The sequence below is a fragment of the Protopterus annectens genome, chromosome 2.part0 (genome assembly GCF_019279795.1).
Source record: "Protopterus annectens isolate FY-2018-M chromosome 2.part0, PAN1.0, whole genome shotgun sequence".
Classification (NCBI taxonomy): Eukaryota; Metazoa; Chordata; order Ceratodontiformes; family Protopteridae; genus Protopterus; species Protopterus annectens.
This window is the reverse complement of record NC_056728.1, coordinates 643,460,666-643,483,962: the sequence shown is the minus strand read 5'-3', so window position 1 is coordinate 643,483,962 and position 23,297 is coordinate 643,460,666. Positions and strand designations below refer to the sequence as shown.

The window sequence follows — 23,297 nt, the reverse complement described above, 5'->3', positions numbered from 1 at the left end:
ACTACATTGTTAGCATCCATTGTAGAATTTTCATGTGAAATCTTGCTAAAGGAACTAAAATAATCATCACTGACACTGACCCCATGGCTTGCAGAATTAATTGGGATGAAATTCTGATACTGCAAATTCTTTTCCTGACCTGCATCCTTATCATTTTTACTCTTGATAGTGGAAAAGAAGCTATCATAGATACTGTGTTGAACACTGCTTCTATGAATTCTTATGTCCGAGTTGGCTGTAAGTGAGACTTGTTGTAATTTATGGTTATTCTGAGACGTGAACAAGTCTGTAGAACCTGATCTCATGTTTCTATCTGTCGATGCCTGGTCAGAACGGTAATGAGGCAGTCATCTAAATATGGAAACACCCAGAATCCTTGCAGTCTCAAGTGAGCTGCTACTACTGTCATACACTTGGTAAACACCTTGGGGATTGTGGTGAGGACAAAGGCCAGTGCTCTGAACTGACAGCTACTGGCTCCAAGCTGGAAGTATAAGTACCTTGTGTATCATCTGTTCATCTTTATGTGATAGCATGCATCCTGAAGATCTATCAGGCACATCTCCAATAGTCTTTGCTCAGAAAGGGCAGAATGGACTGAACCGTGACCATATGGAACTTTGCGTGTCTAACTGACTTGTTCAATATTCTGAGATCCAAATTTGGTCTACTGTTTGTTTGGCACTAAAACAAATATTTAGTTAGTTTAGGATTCTATTTGATCTGGTTGGACCTCTTGAATTACTCTTTCTTTGCAACTTTTGGATTTATAGAACTGCTGCTTTCCTCTGACTGGGTGGAACATTAGGACATTTTCTTAAAAATGGAGGAGATAGGGAAAAGAGAATTATATAACCTCTGGAAATAATTCTCTGCACCCAACTATCTTTTGTTATATCTAGCCAGGCTCAACCCCCAACTGCCTCCAGAGGTGGGCAATTGGGCCTCCTTTCAGAAAGGCTGAAAGGGTCCATCAGAAAAAGAATCTCTAGACTCCTGGTTTTGCAGAACTTCTCTGCAACAGAGGTGTCGCCTTCTATTATAGCTCCCTCCTCAGCCTCTGGGGGAGCTATCTCCACATGTGTCCTGAAAAGGACCCTGGGACATTTTGAACTACATTTTTCAACTTCCCCATTGATTCCTGGAAAAGGTCCTTTGAAGAGTCAAAAAAATGCATGCACACCGTAGAGGTGGTCTTTCCATCTTCCTCACACCTAAAGAGTGTGTCCTTCATTGTAGGGCTAAACAAAGAAGTACTGTCAAAAGTAGCACTGAAGAACGAGGAATTGAAGGGCTCTCTGAACCCACTTCCCTTGAAGCACCTTCTGCAGTTTGCAGGATAAGCCTCATGGACAAATTAGATACAGCTTGTATGGTATCCAGCTAAGGGACTACTGAAGCCTGAGCTTCAGCAGTTTCTGTTCCAGAAAGAGATTTTGATAGCTCCTTAATCAAATATCGTTGAAGTCTTGTAAAATGTGCCAAATACTTCAGCAATCTGATTGTAAAAGTTGCTGAAGCATAAACACACTTCCCAAATCTGTCACTTGCCTTAGACTCTTAGTTAGGAGGACAGACAGTGGAATTCTGTTCAGCAAGTTCCTTTTTTGTAGTTGCTGCCATGCCCATGACATCTACTGGCACCCCTTTACCTCACAATTCCCTTCCTACTGGTGGAGTCAGAATCCAGTCTGGTCTCTTGGGGACTGGCTCAACCAAATCAGGTTCCTTCCACTCCCAACTACAGACCAAATCAAGGAGCTAACTGTCAGGTGGAGTAACCCAGGAGGTAGATGGGCCAGCTCCAAAAGTCTCCAGAAATACTGATACCTCCAGAAAAATGTCTTGGGAAGACCAGCAACCTTTCTGCTTAAGGATATCAAGAATGTCTCCAAATGAGATGTCATTGGGTGGTGATTCTGGGGACCCCGCTCCGTCAAAGTCAGTATCCTCAATGAATGACTGTTGAGGAGAGTCTAAGTAAGTCCTTTTGCAATTCCTCTTCCTATGGACTTCCTCAGTGGGGTGGTCAAGTGAAGTATCAGAAGAGATTAGGATACCCCGCTGGGTGGTCTGGAAGCATTGGGCTAGCTGTCTCAGCGGGGTAGAATATTGAGGCTCATATTGTAAAGTTATCTGAGAAGTACAGGGTGGATCCAAGGGGGTATGACCCATCTGTCCTACTGGAGCAGAGAACACTCTCTTCACACCCTCAAAGGCAGATAGCTTCAGATGGAAGGAAGACAATGGAGCCAAGAAAGCAAGTTTCTGGCCCATCACCTCCCTCTGCTCAGAGAGCAGCCCACACAAGGCAACAATTGAAGCCAAGCTGTCCAGTTTCGAGGCTCCGAGAGGAAGAAATGGCTATCAAAACCTCAGATTTGACTCCAACCTCCCTGAACCAAAAGGGATGCTTCAGCTCTGAGAGCCATCTGGCTCCGAGCATATTGGAGCAAGTACACTCAGAGCAGTATCTGGATCTGAAGAATGTGCTTTCTTCATATCCAAACCAGATGAACCCAGAACGTTCAGATCCAAGGACTCTAAAACAGGCTGGATTAGAGAAGGAGCTGTAATGGGTGGAGCACTGCCCGATAGGGTTTCCTAACCTGAGGGGATAGGAGCCATAAGAACTTCCATCTGAATTTGTGCAGTGAGGAATTTCATCATTCTCTCCACATCTGCTTCAGTGAGACTCCTGGAGGAATGCAAAGATGCCAGGGATGGAGACTTGGAGTGCCTTTCCAAAAAAGGGGAAGGCAGTCTGGATGAAACTGGATCCAAATGGGGGGATTTTGTGGCCCTGGATAGAGGCTTCAGATCCAAGACAATAGGATCCGATGTAGATTTTGTCAGCTCCGAAGAAGGTTGGATCTTAGGTTTCAGATCCTATTTCTGCACTTTTTTGGAGGTTCTGATGAGGAAGAGGTGGATGACTCTGAAGGTTTAGACATTTTCAATGGGTCTTTAGCTTTCCGTTTGGGAGAATGTGCCCCAGCGATGGCTTCAGAAAAAGAGGTGGGCAGCAAACCCTTTAATATTAATTTAATCCTCCTGTCAGCAAGAGCACTAGGATTAAACTTACTAAACATTGTGCAATCTATTTTCAAAATATCAGGTCCCAAACAATATACTCAAAGAGAATGGGCATCAGAGATAGACAATTTCTGCCCACACTTCTACATTTCCTAAATCCCAAAGGTTTTTCAGACATCTTGTCAACAAGATAAGAAACCAAAAATATACAACAACTTTTTTTTAAACTAGGAAAGGACAGAAAAGTAAAATACCATAAATGGTACTATAGAAATTACAACACGTGTAACAAAGGAAAAAGTAATACCAATAATGGTAAATTTAGAACAGACAAAGTGTAAAAGGACTGGGAAGAAAACTAGGTTTTCCAACAATTGTAGTTAATTACACTACCAAGTGTATGAAAGGACCTTAGAAATACAGAAATGAAGAACAAGATATATATTTAACAAATAAACCGTTTGAAAGGTAAAAATATACAGAAAAAAAATTATCTCCCACTCTAAGACTCGAGGGCTGAATGTGACCATGTCTAGACTTGAAAGCAGGAAACAAGATCTGAAGGATGTTAGGGATTGGTGAATTATGGGTAGGGAAGGAACGCAAGAGTTTTTTGGAGTACATGAGCTAGTGTAATGGCAGAGTTAGAACCAAGGATCGAATCTGAACCTATTAGTTAAGGAATGAATGAAAACTGACAACATCAGATCTAATATTTACGGGGATATGATAAAATTACGTATTTAGAAATATTGATCAAAAAGGATTTAATTATGGCAACTTAAGATATGCGGGAAGAGACTAAACAAAATATAATACAAATACTGGGAAACTGGAAGCTCATGCCTATGGATATGGATTGCAAGATACAATCAGTAAAATGTTCTTATTCCCTTTAGTTTTATACACAGGTCAGGCACATTTTTATCAACCAGATGATAAAATCTGGATAGTAATTAATAAAGAATTGAAGGATTTTATTTGGGAGTAGAAGAGGGCAACAGTCAAGTGGGATAAGTTGATCCTGCCAACAAAACAAGGATATTTTTGAGCTACACTGCTAAGGCTCTTATACATGACACAAGTAAAAACTACATTTCAGAGAGGAAAGGGATGACAATGAGGCAGGGGTAAATTCAAGAAATAAGGAAAGAATGTGATTTTGGCCACAGATCCTTACGGAGAATAACAGTCATACAAAATATTATATTCATAAAGTAGCAGAAAGTATTCTAAGAACCAAGCCAACATAGGCATGGAGAAAGGAGATTCTGCTGGTAGACATGACTGCAATTAGGGGTACACAGAGCAGACAAGAGGAGGCTGGCAAAGGAACCAAGGTATCAGGAACAAATAATTAGAAAAGGAAAGGCAATGGAATAGGAAGAGGCCAAAAAGACAATTGGATTGCAGGCTAATGAATGCTTTCCTTACCAGGGATTGAAATCAGAATACAGACAAAGAGAACAGGATAGAGGAATCCTAAATGAAAAACCTGCATTAGTTCAGTTTTCAATTGACTTTAGAATAGAAGGTGTTTTTAAAAAAGGGATAATTAGTAGGGCATAAATACTGCATAATAATTATAGAAATCAATCAGAAGTCAAAAAAGATTAGGAAGAGAGATTAGATATGCAGTTCACAAAGAAACAATGGGGGGACACATGCATGGCTCCCAAATATGCAATGAAGTCTAAAGGATTTAGGATTTTTGCCTGGTAGTATTTGCATAGATACTTTTATACCCCAAGCAGACTCAAAGAATTTTTCTTCAGGTAGTGTTGAAGGTGTGATTAGGAAGAAACAGGTAACTGGGAACATGTGCTTTGGGAGCACAGTGGGTTGGCAGACTTTAAACGTTCCCTAGAGAGTACTCTGTCAGGCATGTAAACCACCAAATGAAAATTAAAAAAAAAAACTAAAAACAAAACAACCACCATAGACTAAACTAAATAGGTTTACTCTCCAAACTTAGCATCTTGGTCAAAAGCCTTTAAAGAGTAAAAAGCACTTCACAATCATTGACTTAAATAATTATTTAATTATTTTGTTATGACTAACACATATCATTACTTAATCATATATTCCCAATTACATTCTTTATTCAAGCCTAATGTCTCCAAAGTATTATACTTCAAAATAAATACAGTTTCTTTATACAATAACTTGTTTTAATATCAATACATTCCCCTAGACCTAAACTATTTATTTCTAAACTACATCCTTTTAAACAATCAGGATTGGCTTCATGGAATTGTTCAGAATGTGCACCCAATGGACTTTCCAACCTTCTATTTTTAATATCTCTAATATGTTCTTGCAGACGTACTTTAAAAGATCTACAAGTTTCTCCAATGTAAAATAACCAACATGTACACTTTAATATATATATATATATATATATATATATATATATATATATATTATTCCTGTAGTACTACATGTAAAAACTTTATTTGGATACAATTTAAATCCATTAATAGCAAAAAAAAATATTTACAACAAATTTACAAACAGAACATTTGTTACATTTTTAAATGTACCTGTTCTTAAAGAGATATCATTTGGTGGAATAAATTTATTGTGTACCACTATGTCTGCCAAATGCCATCCTCTTTTATACAATATATGTGGAGCACCATTAAATAGGTTTCCCAAACATTTATCTCAAAGTATAATGGGCCAATAACCCCTTACCTCCTTAACTACTTGTTCAGTAAGAACACTGTATGTTGTAATAAAATAAATCTCTTTACCCACATTTTTATTACTCTTCCAATAATTACTTCCAAAATATCTTCCATGGGAAATTGCATAACCACCCCTGTCGAAGGACTACATTACCGTAACACATATTCAAAACTTTTAACCTTGAACTTTCTACCACATCTTTATTATATCCCCTCTTACCAAACATATCTGCCATATATGGAGTGGAGGGTGGAGGTTGGCATAATGGCTAAGGTATTTACCTTACAGACACAAGATGCAGGGTTTGATTCTCACATGGGGTAACTGTCTAGGCTTAAAATGGCCCAAAACAGCATTCAGCCTAGTACTAATCTCTGAACCTATGAATCTATCTATGAACCTATATTGTATTTCCCCTTCAAAAACATTACTCAAACTACACAATTTTTTATATCCATAAAAACTCATTATATGGTAACATAGATACAAGATGTGGGGGGGGGGGTGAAAACTTGTACCGTATAAAACATATCATTTTTAAATTTCCTATGGCTTGTGCTACAAATACATTCACCTATTTTTCCCAATAAATAAATACCCAGAAAAACTACTTATCTCCTCCATTTGTATCCCATCAAATTTAAGGTCAAAATTGTTCAGTTGTATGTCCTGAATAAACTGAACTCCATTTATACCTCCGTCACATAAAAATATCAAGTCATTCATGTATCAGAAATATTTCACTACATATGACTTGAAAAATGTGTGATTATACAAATTATCCATCTCAAATTTAGCAATTGCTAAATTAGCATACATGGGGGCAAACACTGCCCCTATGGCAGTGTGTTGTAACTGATGGAAAACTTCCCCATTAATGGTGAAGCAATTATTTTGAAGACAAAAAAGATACTAACTCCACAACATAATGTGATAAAGGGGTATCTCCCAAGAAATAGAATAAAGCCTGAATCCCTACAGCATGTTTAATGTTTGTATATAAGCTTTTTACATCAAACATTAGCCAATATATATTCTCCTTCCATATTACATCTTTGATCTTATCCAAAAGTCTTGGTGATCTCTGATATATGAGGGAATTCTTAAGACAAAAAGCTTTAAAAATTCATGTAAAAAAACAACCATATTTCTTAAAAAATATTTTTTCGCTGAAACAATTGCTCGACTGCTCATATTATTAATTCCTTTATGTACTTTTGGCAGACAACAGAATGTTGCAATACAAGTACTAGCTATACCAAACTTTTTATCTAAATCCTGTTTAGTAAAATACCCCAAATGCAAGCCTTTATCCAACAAACTTAAATAATCTTCTGTTGCCTTATAATACCTTATCACATCACTTTTTACATATATTTCTGTATCATTTAGGTGTGCATAACATATCTCAACATATTGTGCATGATTCATAATTACAATTTTATTTCCTTTGTCTGATGGTTTTATAATCACCCTCCGGTCTTCACACAACCTTTTAAAAGCCAGCCATTGTTCCTTGTTCAGATTATATTGAACAGTCTGTCGTTTTTTTAAAAATGCATAAAATACATTTTCTACACTATAATTTAAGACTGTAATAAAACTCTGAATACTTTCATTCATATAGGGTGGCATAAACACGGTCTCACTTTTAATCTTACTTGCATTTAAAACACTGTATGCATTATTTTGCACAGTCTCAAATTTTTCTTCCTCAGTTATGCAAGGGATAAATGAAGTATCAACACTGTTGTCAACATCAGATAACACATTATCAGTTTGTTTTTCAAAAAAGAGCATAAGGTGCAACTTACCGCCAAAACGAAAAAGTTCACATTTTAAAATATGTAAACAAGGTAATGCTGTAGGTATAAATTTCAAACATAAATTTAAAACAGATACAGCAGCTTCCAAAATGTCTATGGTAGACAAATTTAATACTAGAGACTGACTTATCCATACAGACATTAGTGCCATTTTGCTTTCTTTGTTATTATCACCATATGAATTTTTTTCAGCATTTTTATTTTGTGCCCAGTCATTTCTGTCCCTCTTCTTACTATTATATTGTTGTACTGTGGGAACCTCATTCCAAAACTGTTTAACATGTGCTGTCGGACTTTGTGCTGCTGGCAATGGTGGATATCCTTCAGTTTCATTCTCTTCATCCATAATAGCTTCCATATCGTCTGACGTAGCAAAATAGACAGAGGGCGATTTATAACCTCTCCTTCTGGAGTACAATGATGTCACTGCATTTGATATGCGTTTCCATAGAAACGCCCTATCCAAGTTGTAGCCCTTCAAGTCACTTTTAATTTAGGATTTGGGATGTTTGCCTGGCAGTATTTGCATAGATACTTTTATACCCCAAGCAGACTCAAGAATATTTACTTGGGTAATGTTGGCGGTGTGACTGGGAAGAAACAGGTAACTGGGAAGATATGCTTTGGGAGCATAGTGAGTTGGCAGACTTTAAATGCTCCCTACAGAGTACTCTGTCAGGAATACTAGGTGTGCAAGTGTAAGGGTCATCTTCTTGGCCTGAGCATTACTGAAAGGAGACCCTGTAAAATTTTTATCCTAAGTAAAGCATGAGGGGGAAACAGACGGTTTTCCTCTTTTGTGAAGAAATAGAGTATAAAGGATCAGTCCAGATAAAATCAGTTTAGCTAGCAGATCTAGGAGACTATCTCTCTCACTCTGTCTCTCTCTGATACCCTCCCTGTAGGAGTAATAAAGACACCTTGTTGAAGTATCCAGTAGTTTATTCAGTTAAGCAGGTAGATGTCACAGGAGGGATAGCAGACTTCACTCAAGCCCTCTGGATTACCTCTGTCTTTTATGAAGAAACAGTGGAGGATTAAATGTGCAGCAAAATGTTTGACAGACTTGGAAAATGGTCAGACCTCTCCAGTTTTGGGGCATTCAGTTTTCCATTTTGTGATACCCAACATGTTTGCTCAGGTGGAAACTATATGCATAGCACACATGTGACTTTCATGCATACAATTAGAAAAAAAAGGGCTGCAACTACAATTTGGGAAGCAGCAGTACGGAATGGCAGAGTTTTGCTACCTTTTCTCCATTAAACAGAATAGAATGATTTTCAAAAAGCAAAGTAAATAAAGGTGCTTCTACAGGACAGGAGACAAACCACTAGGCCACCAGAAGGAAATACTGTTAAAAATATGAGCAAACCTAGCCCAGGACTTATACTGAGTTCCTCAATATAGAGTGGATAGACAAAGGTACAACAAATGCTATTAAGAATGTACCCTGCTTCAGGAACTCTTTTATACCACAAAGGCTATCTTCTGAGTTGGGCTTGTCAGCTACATCAGCTGATTAGACAACCCTGGCTTTGTTCTGGAAGTCACTGATGAAAGTGTATATGTGGCCATTTTTTTTCTCTGTGGATTGATGTCAATCACTTTTACCAGATCAACTTGCTTCCATTGCCTCTACTAGCAACCTTACTTCTTTCTGTATTCTATGTTTCTTCAGCAAAGAAGAGGCTCCTGAAAAATATGTGGAAATTTCTGACTCGTCCTTGTTACTTAGTTTTGAAACGGTCTTCTGCAAAATAAAAGCTGTTAAGGCCTTCACCCTTCTACTTTTTTATTTTTAAGTTTTTATAGTGAGGATAACTAGGAAAACAAGTACTACAATGAATGTCTTTTGGTGGTATGTGTCTAAGGTAAGTACAACTGTTAACATTTTAGAATTTGAAAAACTCATGACAATGTTAAAATCCATATTCTTTAAAATTATAGAGAAAACTTAGTTAAACAAGTGAAGGCCACTGTTAGCAAATGTGCTACTGTAGTACAGAAGAATGGCCTATGGTTATGATTGGTAAGAAGTACACTGAGCAATTGATAACACAAGTTATTCGTATGGTTCACATCAGCATAAATCAGTGCACATGTACAGTAAGGGAACCATGTTAGCTCATGCAGGATGAGTACTGCGGAAGACAAAACACCTGCCATTCACTGAGCTTCACTAGTTAGCAACTTTAAGAGAGGATCACTGCCCATATAGCTATTATAGATTTAATTCATCTACACCAGCTATCACATCACTTTTTAAAAAGAATAAAAACACTTCTGCCTGAAGAAAATTATCAGCCAGAAACCTAAAAGCCCAGACTCCATCACAAGGACAAATAACATTGTGCAGCGATCTTTTTGCCCAAAAGATTAGCATTTATCATGTGTACTATACCAGTGATTTGACAGCTGGTTCACTTCCTATTCAGAGTCAAGCAATCCAATGTCAGAAAGCAACCTAACAATTTGCTGGTATCTGCTTCAAGCTACAGTCTAAATCAAGAATAAACAACCACCACTGTTGAATAAATATGAACTTTAATATCAAAACAAGGAACAGAAGATTAGCACTTTCACGATACACAAATCGCTTCTTCAGACCAAAGTACATTTAAAAATGTGTCTTTTTAAAACTTAAACCACCAATCAAAATCAAGGTATAATGTACAGTGTTAAAGCAATACAATCAATAAAAACATTAAATAGAAACTCCTAAAACATAAAAATACTTTGAAATATATTTACATAACAAAATTCAATGCAAAAGTGCCCCTGTTTTAAGAACAGGTTCTAACGACACTGCTTCATTAATACCTGCAAACTTATCTGTCCTTAGCTGTAGGATCCAGGTTTGCTCTTGCACTAATGCTGTATTAACTATGTCTCCCTCCTCTAATGTCAGGATTTACAACCTCCAAAAAAATTTAAATGAATGCTGATCATCTGCATCCCTGACATGTTGAGCTAATACATTCAGCATACAAAAATCACTTTAGGCATGAAAGTACTTGGCTTTTTAAAAACATTTAAACCACCTGTCTGTTTAAGGAAACACAGCAGCTAATGACACATTCCTTGTTTCCTTTGTTGAAGAGGCAACTTTGTTATAGGATACATTCTTTGGTCCATCCACTAGCTTTGCAGTGTAAAGGCACTTTTGCTTGTTGAAACTGTAATGCTTGTTGTTTTGTTTTTTTCAGGTTATAAATACACTCATCCTGTTTTGGGTTTTAGTGTTGAGAGTGATTTTTATGTTGATAGTACCACTAGTAATGTAGTTTATTTTGCAGTCTGTATTGCTTGTAATGTATTCTATATTGGAAAAACGAACTGACAGTTTAAGGAATGAACCCTTGAACATGTTAGTGATGTTCATAATGTTAATGATAGGAATGCATTAGCTCGACATGTCAGGGATACAGATGATCAACAGTCATTTAAATTTTTTGTTTAGGAGGTTGTACATCCACACATTAGAGGAGACGACCTAGTTAACAGAACATTAGTGCGAGAGCCAACCTGAATCCTACAGCTTAAGGGCAGATAAGTTCCCAGGTATTAATGAAGCAGTGTCGTTAAAACCTGTTTTTAAAACACGAGCACTTGCTCATTGAATTTTCTTATGTAAATATATTTCAAAGTATTTTATGTTTTAGGAGTTTCCATTTAATGTTTTTATTGATTGTATTGCTTTAACACAGTACATTATACCTTGATTTTGACTGGTGATTAAAGTTTTAAAAAGGCACATTTTTTAAATGTACTTTGGTCTAAAGAAGCAATCTGTGTATCGTGAAAGCGCTAACCTTCTGTTCCTTGTTTTGATATTAAAGTTCATATTTATTCAGCCATGGTGGTCATTTATTCTAGACTTGGACTGTGGTTTTTGTGATATATATATATATGACCTCTATCCAATGCTGCATTTTGCTAATTTTATCTGCTCAAGCTAACAAGGAAATGAGGTCCTGAACCACAACTAAGAATCAGCAGTATGACAACTTAATTAGTTTATCACATGCTTACCTTCAAACATTTTTGTTAGTTGCTGTTCTAATGCATCAAATCCAGCATTTTTGATATCATTGAAAAATTTTTCTAAGTATGCCACAGCATCTTTAGTACGTGCATCCTCATTGATGATTAATGCATCGTTATATTTCTGTTGAAGAAAACAAAATGTTAGAATTTCAGAAACAAAGAAAATGTAAATCACCATTTAACAAGATATTTAAAAAGTATATTTGTCTTGCTGAGGTATCTTCTTAGCAGGCCATCATGGAGCTGGGACAACAGAAAGCCTGGAGGACTGAAATGATCTTCAATATTTACACACTTGGTTGCTGGTTAACTTTTTGTATTTACAATTAACTGTTAGGTACAATGCTAACATTCTGATCATCTTTTCTTGATCCACTCACAATTTCTACAAAGAAAATCACCCTCGATACTTTAGGCTACAATGAAGTCAAATAGTATGGTATGCCATTAAAGTGGTCAACATACTTTTCATTTACAGCTCTTTCAAAGCTGTCTTTTTTTGTTTTCAATCATTACTGTGGTCACACCACAATAAATATAGGGGCATCACATTGACAGCTATTTCATTTTCAGTGAAATAAACCAGTGACAAGTTACTTCCTTTGCCCATTTCAGTCAATTACTTGACAGTTTAGACCACACACAGAGCTTTACAGTGCTAAGGTTTCACTGCAAATGTAATATCAGCTTTTAAAAGCCAGTACTGCATTACAGAGAGATCTGGATCTGTTGATTGTGGCCTCCTATTACTTTGCACCCAGGGCAGTTGACCCTTTTTCTCAGCCCTAGCTATGCTACTGTGTGTGTAAATAAACTTTATGTGAAAGGCAGTTACTGTAGATAAGAGGGTACTGGAATTCATTAGTTCATAGACAAAGTGGTGAGATGGGTGTGGAAGTTGGAGGTGCAAACACAGTTATTTTGTTTTGTTGTCATTTAAAAAAAATGTGACTAAGTCTTTCTGAATATCAAAGAACAAGGAATATCTTTGCAGTGTATTGGGTCCTCAGACCTATGCTCTCTCAACTTGCTAATGCACCAAACAGAAGATGAAAGACCAGGAATTGTCCTTCTGCTGTGATATAATTGCTAGAATGACTGATGAATATAATGGCTTCTTATTATTAAGACATCAGAATGGATTCAAGATTTCCAAGGAAGCACATGTGGTTGTGTTTTCACAAACTGCTTGGCTACTATGACAAGTAAAACAACTAATGTAGCTTCTTGTTTTTCACAGCAACAGGATGATGGTGTCATGGACATTAGGGACTGGGAGAAAAACAAGAAATAAAATAAATGAACTATTTATTTATAAATACAATAAATAAATAAAACAAGCTATATAACTGTGTATGATGCTAGATACTAGTGGAAGCTTTTGATGCCTTCATGTTTATGAGGAACCATCTGTGAGTACTAGTTATTAATTTATCTAGGGTCAGTACTTCTGTAGAAAGCTAACCAGGGACATTATATATGTTGCACTGATTTTTTTTTCTGTAGGCATACTATTTCTACTGATTCTATTTGATTTTTCTGTGTATGTCAACCTACATATATTTTACACTGTATTTGCACTATTTTCTTTATTGTTTAATTAAAGTTAATTTATTTATCTTTAAGCTCTTTTGGCTGGTGTTTATTTATTAATTACAAGTATATTTATGTACTGTTGTTATCTGACAAGAAGATAATCATTATTTGCCATGCTGGGTAGCAAGCTGCATGGTACACATCTTCCATGAAACTGCTTAAGGCCCACTACCAGCAAAAGAAATATTTATTAGTATAGTTCATATCTGGCTCAATTTGAGAGCAGCTGGTAACAAAGTGTGACAGTACTACCATTCCAGGAAGAAAGCTGTAGGGTATAGGAGAATTCTGCCAGCCTTCCCTGGGAATTTGTGTGTGTGTGTTTGTGCATGTGTGTTTAAATAGTACTTTATGTGAAAGGCAGATACTGTAAGATAAAGGGGCACTGAAATGCATTGGTTCATAGACACAGCAGTGAGACAGTACATGTTGGAGTGCTGGGCTAAAGACTTATCTCTGTAAGTGGTTTGTGTGCAGTCCAAGCTGGGTGTGGAAGTTGAGAGTATATACTCAGGGATCAGTGCATATTCATTCTATACTCCTGGAGCCAAAGTCATACTTTGTAAAATAGTTAATGAAACACTTTCTTGCTATTACTTCGCAACTGGTCAGCACAGGTGGGATTCAAACCCCACAGTGTTAGCTATCTTGATATCAGTGGGTTGCATCCTGCCATCTGTGTGTCACATTTAGGGGTAGTGGTTACAGTCCACTCTCTCACATTTGGTGGCACTGATGTCAATACAGCATCACAAATGATACTATGCTCTACTGGTTATGTCAAAGGTTGGTATCCTCAATATTGTTCCAGTTCTGTGGTTTATACACACACATGAACCTTCATACAAATAAGAAATGAGTTTCAGATAAGGACAGCTATGTCCATTTACTACCTACTAGATAAGATGTAGCAGATTCTACTGCCAACAACTTTTTATAGTTTTATTTTTATTTATGTATTTAGTTTTTACGCACCTTTCATAAGAAATGACACACACTTGCTATTCCCTGCATTTTTTTAAATTTCATAGCTGTATCTGGCCCTATTAAATCTTTAAAATTTGTTCCAATCAGTTAGCATACTTTATGTATAATAGTGCTTCCTTATTTCTCTGTTAAACCATCCACTTTGCAATCTCATACTAATTTGTCATGTTCTTATTCATTTCTTTTTTGAAACATGATAGCCACATGGACTCCCCACATTTCCTTAAGGTCTCTAAAAGACTCTGATGTCACCTATGAACTTTCCTTCATAAAGATTATTTATGCCAAGCTCTGTACCTTTGTTTATATTACATTTAGCGCAAATTACAAATCATTTATCTTCTCTTTGCTAAACTGCCTTTATGCTATTCATATCCTTAGAACGGTGGGGGTCTTTGGAACTGCAAACAATACTTCATATGTATGTCTTACTACTTACACAGAGAACTAGCATCCTGTTTCTACTGCTGATATCTCTTTCTGTGCATCCATATATCTTCACCACTCTGTTATCAATGGTTTACATTGCTTGTTTACCTTTAAGCCATCCGATATGGCTCTCCCAGGCCCATTCTATTCACATTGTTTCCTCTAAGTCTGATGACTATCAAGCCACCATTGCTGCTGCTTTCATCCATCCATGTACCTTAACTGGATAAGAGTACAGCTATGGCATGGTTGTCATGTAGGCAACCATTAGATGACTTTATCTTTTAAGCCTTATCCAGCCCCTGTGCATGTCCACAAGGTTGCAAGTATTATTTGTACAATATTACAGTGAGGATTAGTCATCCATTTCTGTGAGAGATGCCACCCCATAGCACACCAGGCCTTGAAAGCAGATAACTCATCACTTTCAAGGCTCCAGTGGAGACTGTAGGTGAAGTATGCACCCCACCACACATATTCTCTATCCTCCTCCACGGGAGAGGTGTACAGCCTCCACGTCATTCCTTTATATCTCCTACCCCTTCATCTCCAAGGTCAGTAATCAAACCTGGGTTGTCTAAGTCATAGCCAGCTTCAGTTCTCTATGCCATGGAGCTGAACTCATATTCCCATTTTTTATTTCTACCGTTTCCCCACCAAATGTGACTGTTTTCCTATATGCTTTAAGATATCCTGTCACACAATTCCTCTAGTCCTGCCAAGCTTCTTTTTGTACTTTCTAGACTTTCATAACGTACCTCTTTAGTTAACATATAAACGTTTCCTTTCAGTCATTCTGTAACACTGCTCATCAGTGCAAACGGTAGTTAGACAAGGTGGCCACTTAATTCTTAGTGAATACATCAACAAACCCTATTACTTCAAAAGCATTGCTTCAGCTGGCATAACCAATGAGCATGTTAACTGTCTTTAACACCTGGGCTACACTCTGATCTTTCAATGTACCCTCATAGCACATAATACTACCATAAGATCAGTATTCTGCAGGCCAGTGGATCTGTACCGAGTACGGGTATTTCTTCTATTAATTTCACACTTAAGACTAAAATTCACTTGTTTGATACAGAATCTGAATTATCTAGACATAGTGAGGCCTTGCTGAGTCTAATTATGGTGGCTGTCAAAAAATCGAATACTAGAAAATAGAAATCAAAGTGTAAACCGACTGTACTAGAAGCAGTGAATATAGTAACAGAGATCAAACAATTGCAATTGGGATCTTTAGAAAAGGGCAGGAGTAAATTACATAGAAAAAAATGGGAACTGAGGGACCAATACACGGACAGGAGGAATGAGGTTTAAAAAGAAGGCAGGATTTGAATGAGCTATGCAATATCTGACTTGAGAATGACTGGATAGATTATAAGTGCTATATAATGTTTGCAACTAAAATTATGTCAGTATGGTTTGCTTTCATGTATATAAATGTATGATTGCCCATGCCATACATGATGATTCAATAAAGATGTTTCTTGTCTAAAAAAAAAAAAAAAAAGACTAAATTCACTTCCTCTTAAAATCCAGTTCTTTCCAGTCCTTTCTGGCTCCCATTAATAACTTGGCTGCACTAAAATTTTCCCTTTAACAATATAATTCAACAAGACAGTGTAGCCCTGTGATAAAAGTGCCACTGGACCAATTACAGCTCTATGGATCAGATTTATTTTGACATGAGTATCTAAAATGCTGTTCAACCAAACATATTAGAATCTCTCATTCTTGTCCAGTATGTCTGATTAGCATGATAATCATCCATGCTACTTTATATTCCTTTTGCTTAGCAAGTCACTAATTCATCAGAATTCTCTGCTAAAGGATCCCTTTATGGAAACTACTTTCCTAGTCTTAGGAACTAAACTCTGAGTTCCCTCCTAACTTGGATATCATCCCATTATATTTACTAAAGCCTACAATCCATCTTGAACTGAACATCACTGAGCTGCACAAAACCCCACAAACATTCTACTAATTTCATCTCTTAGCATAGCTCACCTGCTGGAGAAGGGACAAGGAAATCACCTAAGATGTAAACACCATGGTTTCTACCAGAGGCCCTTTTCACAAGTTTTTACCTAGGGATGGAGAACAGAGTGACATAGGACATTCTACCCTTTCTCACTAGGGAGGATGGAGGACATTACCATAAAATAAGTACCTATTTGTGGAAACAGAAGAGCTATCACTTGTGGCACTGACATTAACAAAGTTAGAAGCCACCCTACAGCCACATGCATTGCAGCATGTGTGCAACACAGATGTGTCCATGTATGTCGCTCAACTTACTCCAGGAATTTTAGAGAACAACAGCACCCGGAAACACTCCACATTGGGATGGGTGTAGTCTTTTACTTTGAAGAACAACATTTCAAGAGATATGCTGTCAACATTCTCTCATCATGTGTTCCAAAAAGTGAGTGCAACAATCCAGTGGGTGCATCACAGTTGAGCGTTATCATGGACTGGGGAAGAAGTTCTCCATTCAAGGATCACACTGCTCCCCCTTATCCATGACAGTGCAATCTTGGATTTGGTATATATAAGAAGAGTGTGAATGAGCTAGAACCCCACATTGGGAGTGCTGTGAAGGCTTGCATTCCTATAAAAATTTTTTTTTTTCTTTTTGAGTCTGCAGACTTACCTGACAATTCAAGATGTGGTACCTTAACTTATTGGCTTGTCAATAGGACCACCTTTTTGGCAGCTTAAACATAATGATATTCTGGTTTACGAGCTAGTTGTTGACAAACTAATGCCCTCCTCTTTGGCTCTTACCTGCTGCAGGGATCCAGACTCAACTGACCTGTGGTGCACTTGAAAGAAGCTAAACCTACTCAATGAAGGGATATATTTAAATACTACCTACACAACATGAAATGAATAAATGAATATGGGTGACAAGTAGACACTAAAGGTCATTTGGAGGGACAGCAAAAAAAAAAATCTCTTAATGCTTGTATGGCACATCTTAATTTTTTTTATGGTAACTAAAGCATATAATGACATCTCACCTTAACACTTGTATCAGAACAGTAACCATTCATTTGTTTCTATATCTGTCTGCTCTAATTTATGAAGAGCTTTAACATTATTTTAATTATGAAGTATAAAACATGCCCTTCTACTGCTGACTCTGCCATTAAATTAGGTTTTACTGAAACTGATCAATATTTTTATACATCTGCTTGTCTGAATTCCAGGTTGCCTTGAAACTGAGATGTCTCAAAGGTCTCCCCTATGAAAAGTTAACAAAAACACCATCAGCAAAACTGCAGAAGCCAAACCTGTTGAGTAACACCCTCCAGATCAGTAGATATTAATATCAGAAAAGCACTTTTCTTCAATTTCAAGGGGACAATTATGTGCAAACAGATGTATCACCATTTGTCTATGTTCCTCTTGATATGAAGAATCAAACTCCTTAGTCCAGCAAATGTTCTGGCTCTTCCAAATATGTTTCCTGCAAAGCTACCACACAAGACCGCAAAACCTCAAGATAACACGTTATACAGAATAACCTGATTAGAGGTGTTTGACCATTAATATTCCAAGATATACCACTCATCCCGCAGTCATTTGTTCAACATCCCACAAACTACTTCTCTTAATTACTATTACACTTTGCATGGTCTCAAACATTTTAACTAGAGAATATAAAAAATAAATGAAGTAAACTGAAAATAAACACGTCACCCACCAAGGGATAAATGCTCCATAGCCAAGAAAGTGCAAAGTAACTGTAGTAAATATAAACGCTCAGGAGCAACCCAGCACAGAACCAAAAGTTCAGCATATATCTATGCACTCGAGGTATAGTATCAAACTGTGATAGTATTTGATATAAATTCCAACAGCAGGTAGATAAAATCCAGCAGCAAAGTAAAAATAATATCCTTTTATTCCAGACACGTGTGAAGGTAAGCGCTTTCGCCAAGAGGCTTTGTCAAACCTTGAACAGAGTGTAAAATCACCTGCTACTATATATCTAACTGGCAATTAGCTAATTGATACCAATCAAGTCAGCACTCCTCTTAAAGTCATAAGCTGAACACTGTCAAGTGCATTTAAAAATGCATCATAACAAATAAGCATATTAAAACATTACATCCATATGGATAGAATTCAAAGATGAATGAGTATGTAACACAGTTACCATGATTAAAAATATATACATATTCACATGTAACGCTTACCTTCACACGTTTGACCCACGGTTGATGTGGTTTAATCATGATGGCAAAGCCCGAGTGATTAAATAAAGCCACCCATGGGTAAATTTCGATATACCACAACCACGGAGTCAGTTATTGCTATTATACAATGACATTATTTAAGAAAAAAAATACCTACTTTTCTTAAATAATGTCTTTGTATAATGCCTCTGTGCTGCCCTTTCGCGGTTTTGTGGTATCCTTGGGCTTTTTCTGATGTACTGCACATGCATATGTAATTTGTGTTCCCATGCTTACGCAAGTACATCAGTGCTGTGCAAAGGAAGCAACGGAGAAAGGAAGATCTCCGTTACATTTTTTTATATTGAAAAAAAAAAAAAAAGAAAGAAACCAGGAGACTTAACGAATGCGGGAGAGCCAGGACAGACAAAATAAAAGGATAATCAGGTAAGTTTCTATAGTTTTGCAGAATGTACCTGATTATCCTTTTATTTTCGTCTGTGCCATCTCTCTTGTTCATTTCAGGTCTTCCATTTTTTTTTTTTTTTTTTAAAAAAAAGAAAAGTGAAAAATTGTGAGATATACCAATGGGAAAAAGTCCAGGTAACGGGACCTTTTCCCATTGGCATATTCTAGGATTTACAACGGGCACATTGGTTGGGCTGGCCAATCAGCGTGGTTGTTTTTGAATATTAATAGCCAGTCATTGTATAATTCACATTTCTAACACCTTAACTCATTAACTCCAGTACAGCTCTTTTGAGTCTGTACCTTTAATTCCCAGTGGGTGTAGCTTCAGCATTTAAAAAAATGAAGTTATCATCCTATAGGTCTAACAAATATTCATTGACAGAGATCAAATATTAATATAGTTGTGTTTGCATCATGTATACGTCAAGATAAAATATTTTGACACATTGTATGTTAAATGGTTTTGGAATTATTAATGCAAATATAAGCAAGCAATATTGGACGCCTAGAGGAGCAGTAGGATGTAACTGCAAAAACGCCTGGAGGCACACTCGGATGTAATGAGTATTGCTTAAAACATAGGGACACATGCATTGACTGAAAAGAAAACAAGCCATATTAACATTTTTTCCATTTATGTACATTATACATTACATGTTTTCTAACAACTGCCTTTCAGTACATTACATAAGGCACTCAATTCCTACCTTCCCTCAAAAAGTACAGTTGTGTACACTTACCATAAATGTAGATGTTCGAGTGTATTCACTGTTGCAGTCATTACATTTGGGTAATCTGCTGGCAGGTTGCCCTCAGTCGGCCTGAATTCCAAAGTCTTGGGTCCTGCGTCAGTTGCTGTCTTCTCTTCCATGACGTCAGGTCGTCAGGGGTATAAAACATGCAGCCGACGCCACTTTCTTTAGTTTTTCTTGCCCCCGATGTCAGGTGTCCCCAAAAAGGTAGCAATATTATAAATATTTATATATATACATAGGTTCATAGGTTCATACTAGTGCATCAGTATAAAGTTTACCTTCATCTACAAGCAAATACACCACATAGGTTGTAGAAAATAGAGAAGGGAAAGATAAACTGTAGAATGACAGGGGGATGGCGGGAGGGTAACCTGGACTGCAACAGTGAATACAGTCGAACATCTACATTTATGGTAAGTGTATACAACTGTACTATGTTCTTCGTGTTTCACTGTTGCAGTCATTACATTTGGGTAGAATCCCAAAGCTATGGTTGGGAGGCTGGAGCTAAACAGCATTGGGCGAAGCTATAAGGCCCTGCAGCACTGCAGTGGCAAAGCCTGCCCTGGATTTAGAGTACAGAGGTAAATGGTAATGCTTTGTAAAGGTGTGAACAGAACTCCAAGTAGCAGCCTCTAGAATGTCCTTGGTTGGTACTCCTCTGAGGAAGGCTGCTGAAGTAGCTGCAGCCCTGGTGGAGTGAGACCTAATGCCCTTGGGCACAGGTTTGCCATGGTGTAAGTAGCAGAAATTGATGCAATGGCTTATCCACTTTGAAATTGTCTGCTTTGAAATAGCCTTTCCTTCTGATCCTGCAGCATATGACACTAGTAATTGCTCAGTTTTCCTTACAGCTTTAGTCCTGCTCAAGTAGAATCTTAGCTGTCTGTGTACATCCAAGGAATGCAGAATTCTCTCCCCTTTGTTCTGCGGATTTGGATAAAAAGTTGGCAGATGAATTGTTTGGTTAAGAGCCACACTGGAAATGACCTTAGGCATAAAAGTAGGATTTGTCCTCAGAGACACCCTATGTGGGTAAAATATGATAAAAGGCTCTACAGCCATGAGGGCCTGTAGCTCTGAAACTCTTCTTGCTGAAGTAATTGCTAGCAGCAGCAGAGCTGTCTTCCATGATAAGAACTTTATATCAGCGGTAGCAGCTGGTTCAAATGGAGGCAGGGTGAGCTTTTCCAACATATAATTGAGGTCCCATGCAGGTAAGGGTGATCTTCTAGGAGACCTTAAATTTTTGGCTCTTCTAAGATACTGCTTTAGTAAAGGATGAGAAAAGATTGGTGGCTCTGTATTGTAATGAGCCGAAATGGCTGAGGCATGGATTTTGATTGATGAGAAAGATAGGCCTTTGTCAAGCATCTCAGTTAAGTATTGTAATATCTGAGGAATATGTGGTTCTGCTGCATCAGTTCCTTGTGCTTGATTCCAAGCACAGAATATCTTCCATTTGTCAGCATAAGATTTTCTAGTACTAGGCCTTCTGGCTTCCAAAATGACTTCCATCACAGTTTTACTAAGAGGTGTCATTTGTATGATTACAGGATTAGCCATGCTGCCAGGTTCAGAGTCTGTAGTTGATTGTGCAGGATCTGATTGTTTTGCTGGGACAGTAGTTGTGGTTTTTGAGGCAAGGTCCAAGCTGGGTATTGAGACAAGTTCCTTAGGATCAGGTATCAGTATTGGCGGGCCCAGTCCGGGGCAATTAATATCATCTTTGGCTTGTCTTGTCTGACTTTTAGGAGGACCTTGGGTAGAAGAGGCAGAGGAGGAAAGGCGTAAACTGTAAGGTTTTTCCAACTGAAGGATAGGGCATCCACTTTCCATGCTTGTCTGTGATAAGTCCTTGTGCAGAATCTTTTCAGTTGATAATTTTGAGGAGAGGAAATAGATCTATGTCCGGGCTCCCCATTTCTCTGTTATTATGCTGAAGACTTGTGGATTTAGTTTCCACTCGTGAGGATCCATAAGGTTTCTGCTTAAATCATCTGCCAGAGTGTTTTGTTTTCCTAGCAGGAATTGAGCTTGAAGATGTATTTGGTAGGTCAAAGCTGTGTCCCACAGTGCCATGGCTAACCTGCAAAGGGGGCATGAGTGTGTGCCCCCTTGCTTGTTTATGTACCACATGACTGTGGTGTTGTCAGCACTTATCAGCAGTTGTCCTGGATGAAGTAAGTCCTTCAAGGCTGTTAGGGCATTTTGAACAGCTAGCATCTCTTTCTGGTTGATATGTAGATGCATTTGATTTGGTGCCCATATGCCCTGGATGCATCTTCCTGCCATGTGGGCCCCCCAGTCATAATCTGATCTGTCTGTTGTTAAGGTTTGGCTGGCAGGGGGTAGAGTGAAGGGCTGTCCCATGTTTTGGTGACAGGCCTTTGCCCACCATAGAAACTCCTGTTGCAGGCAGGGAATGAGAGGAATCATTGTTTCCAGACTGTGTGAATGTTGACTCCATAAACTTTTTAGGTATCATTGAAGTTTCCTCATATGCAGTCTTGCATATGGAATTAGTAGGATGCAGGGTGCCATGAAGCCCAGAGCCTGCAGGATTTGTCTTGCAGAAGACTGTTTTTTTTGTTGCCATCAGTTTGAAGTAAGTAGTCAAGTTGCCTTTGTTTGTCTGACGTGAGGTAAGCCATCTGGGCAGTTGTATTGAAGCTTGCACCCAGGAATGTTATCTTTTGAGAGGGTACCAGTTGTGATTTCTTTTCGTTTATTGTGTACCCTAGGCATGTTAGAAGCCTTTTCACAAATGCCAGGTGTCGCAGAAGAGTGTCCTTGTTCTCTGCTTGAATGAGACAGTTGTCCAATTAAGGATATATTTGAATACTTCTTTGTCTGCAAAATGCAATTACTGGTGCCAGGCACTTTGTAAAGACCCTGGGTGCAGTAGATAAGCCAAAGGGCAGTGCAGAGAATTGGTAATGCATTAAGCCAGTCTTGAATCTGAGGTATCTTCTGCACGACTGTCTTATTGAGACATGCAGGTATGCCTCTTTTAGGTCTAAAGTCACCAGTCAAGCATTCTTGCCCAGCATGGGCAGAAGCTGTTGCAAAGTGAGCATTTTGAATTTTGGAATATCCAGGTATGTGTTCAAAATCGATAAATCCAGTATTGGCTGCCAGGCCTTGTTCTTTCTGGGCACCAAGAACAGTCTTGAGTTAACACCTTGTCCTTTTCCCTGTTCTGGTACTGTCTGAATGGCCCTCATATCCATGAGGGATGTAACATGTTTCTGTGCCTTTGCCCA

At 37.8% G+C, this 23,297-nt stretch overlaps 1 protein-coding gene across 1 annotated transcript in view; it reads right to left on the bottom strand.

Annotated features, from left to right (window-relative positions):
* DDX58 (DExD/H-box helicase 58) overlaps positions 1 to 23,297 on the bottom strand; it is a 553,305-nt gene that overhangs the window by 176,593 nt on the left and 353,415 nt on the right. Inside the window, exon 13 of the mRNA XM_044061005.1 lies at positions 11,589 to 11,724. Within this exon, the coding sequence (XP_043916940.1) occupies positions 11,589 to 11,724 (136 nt within the window). The remainder of the gene's footprint in view (positions 1 to 11,588; positions 11,725 to 23,297) is intronic.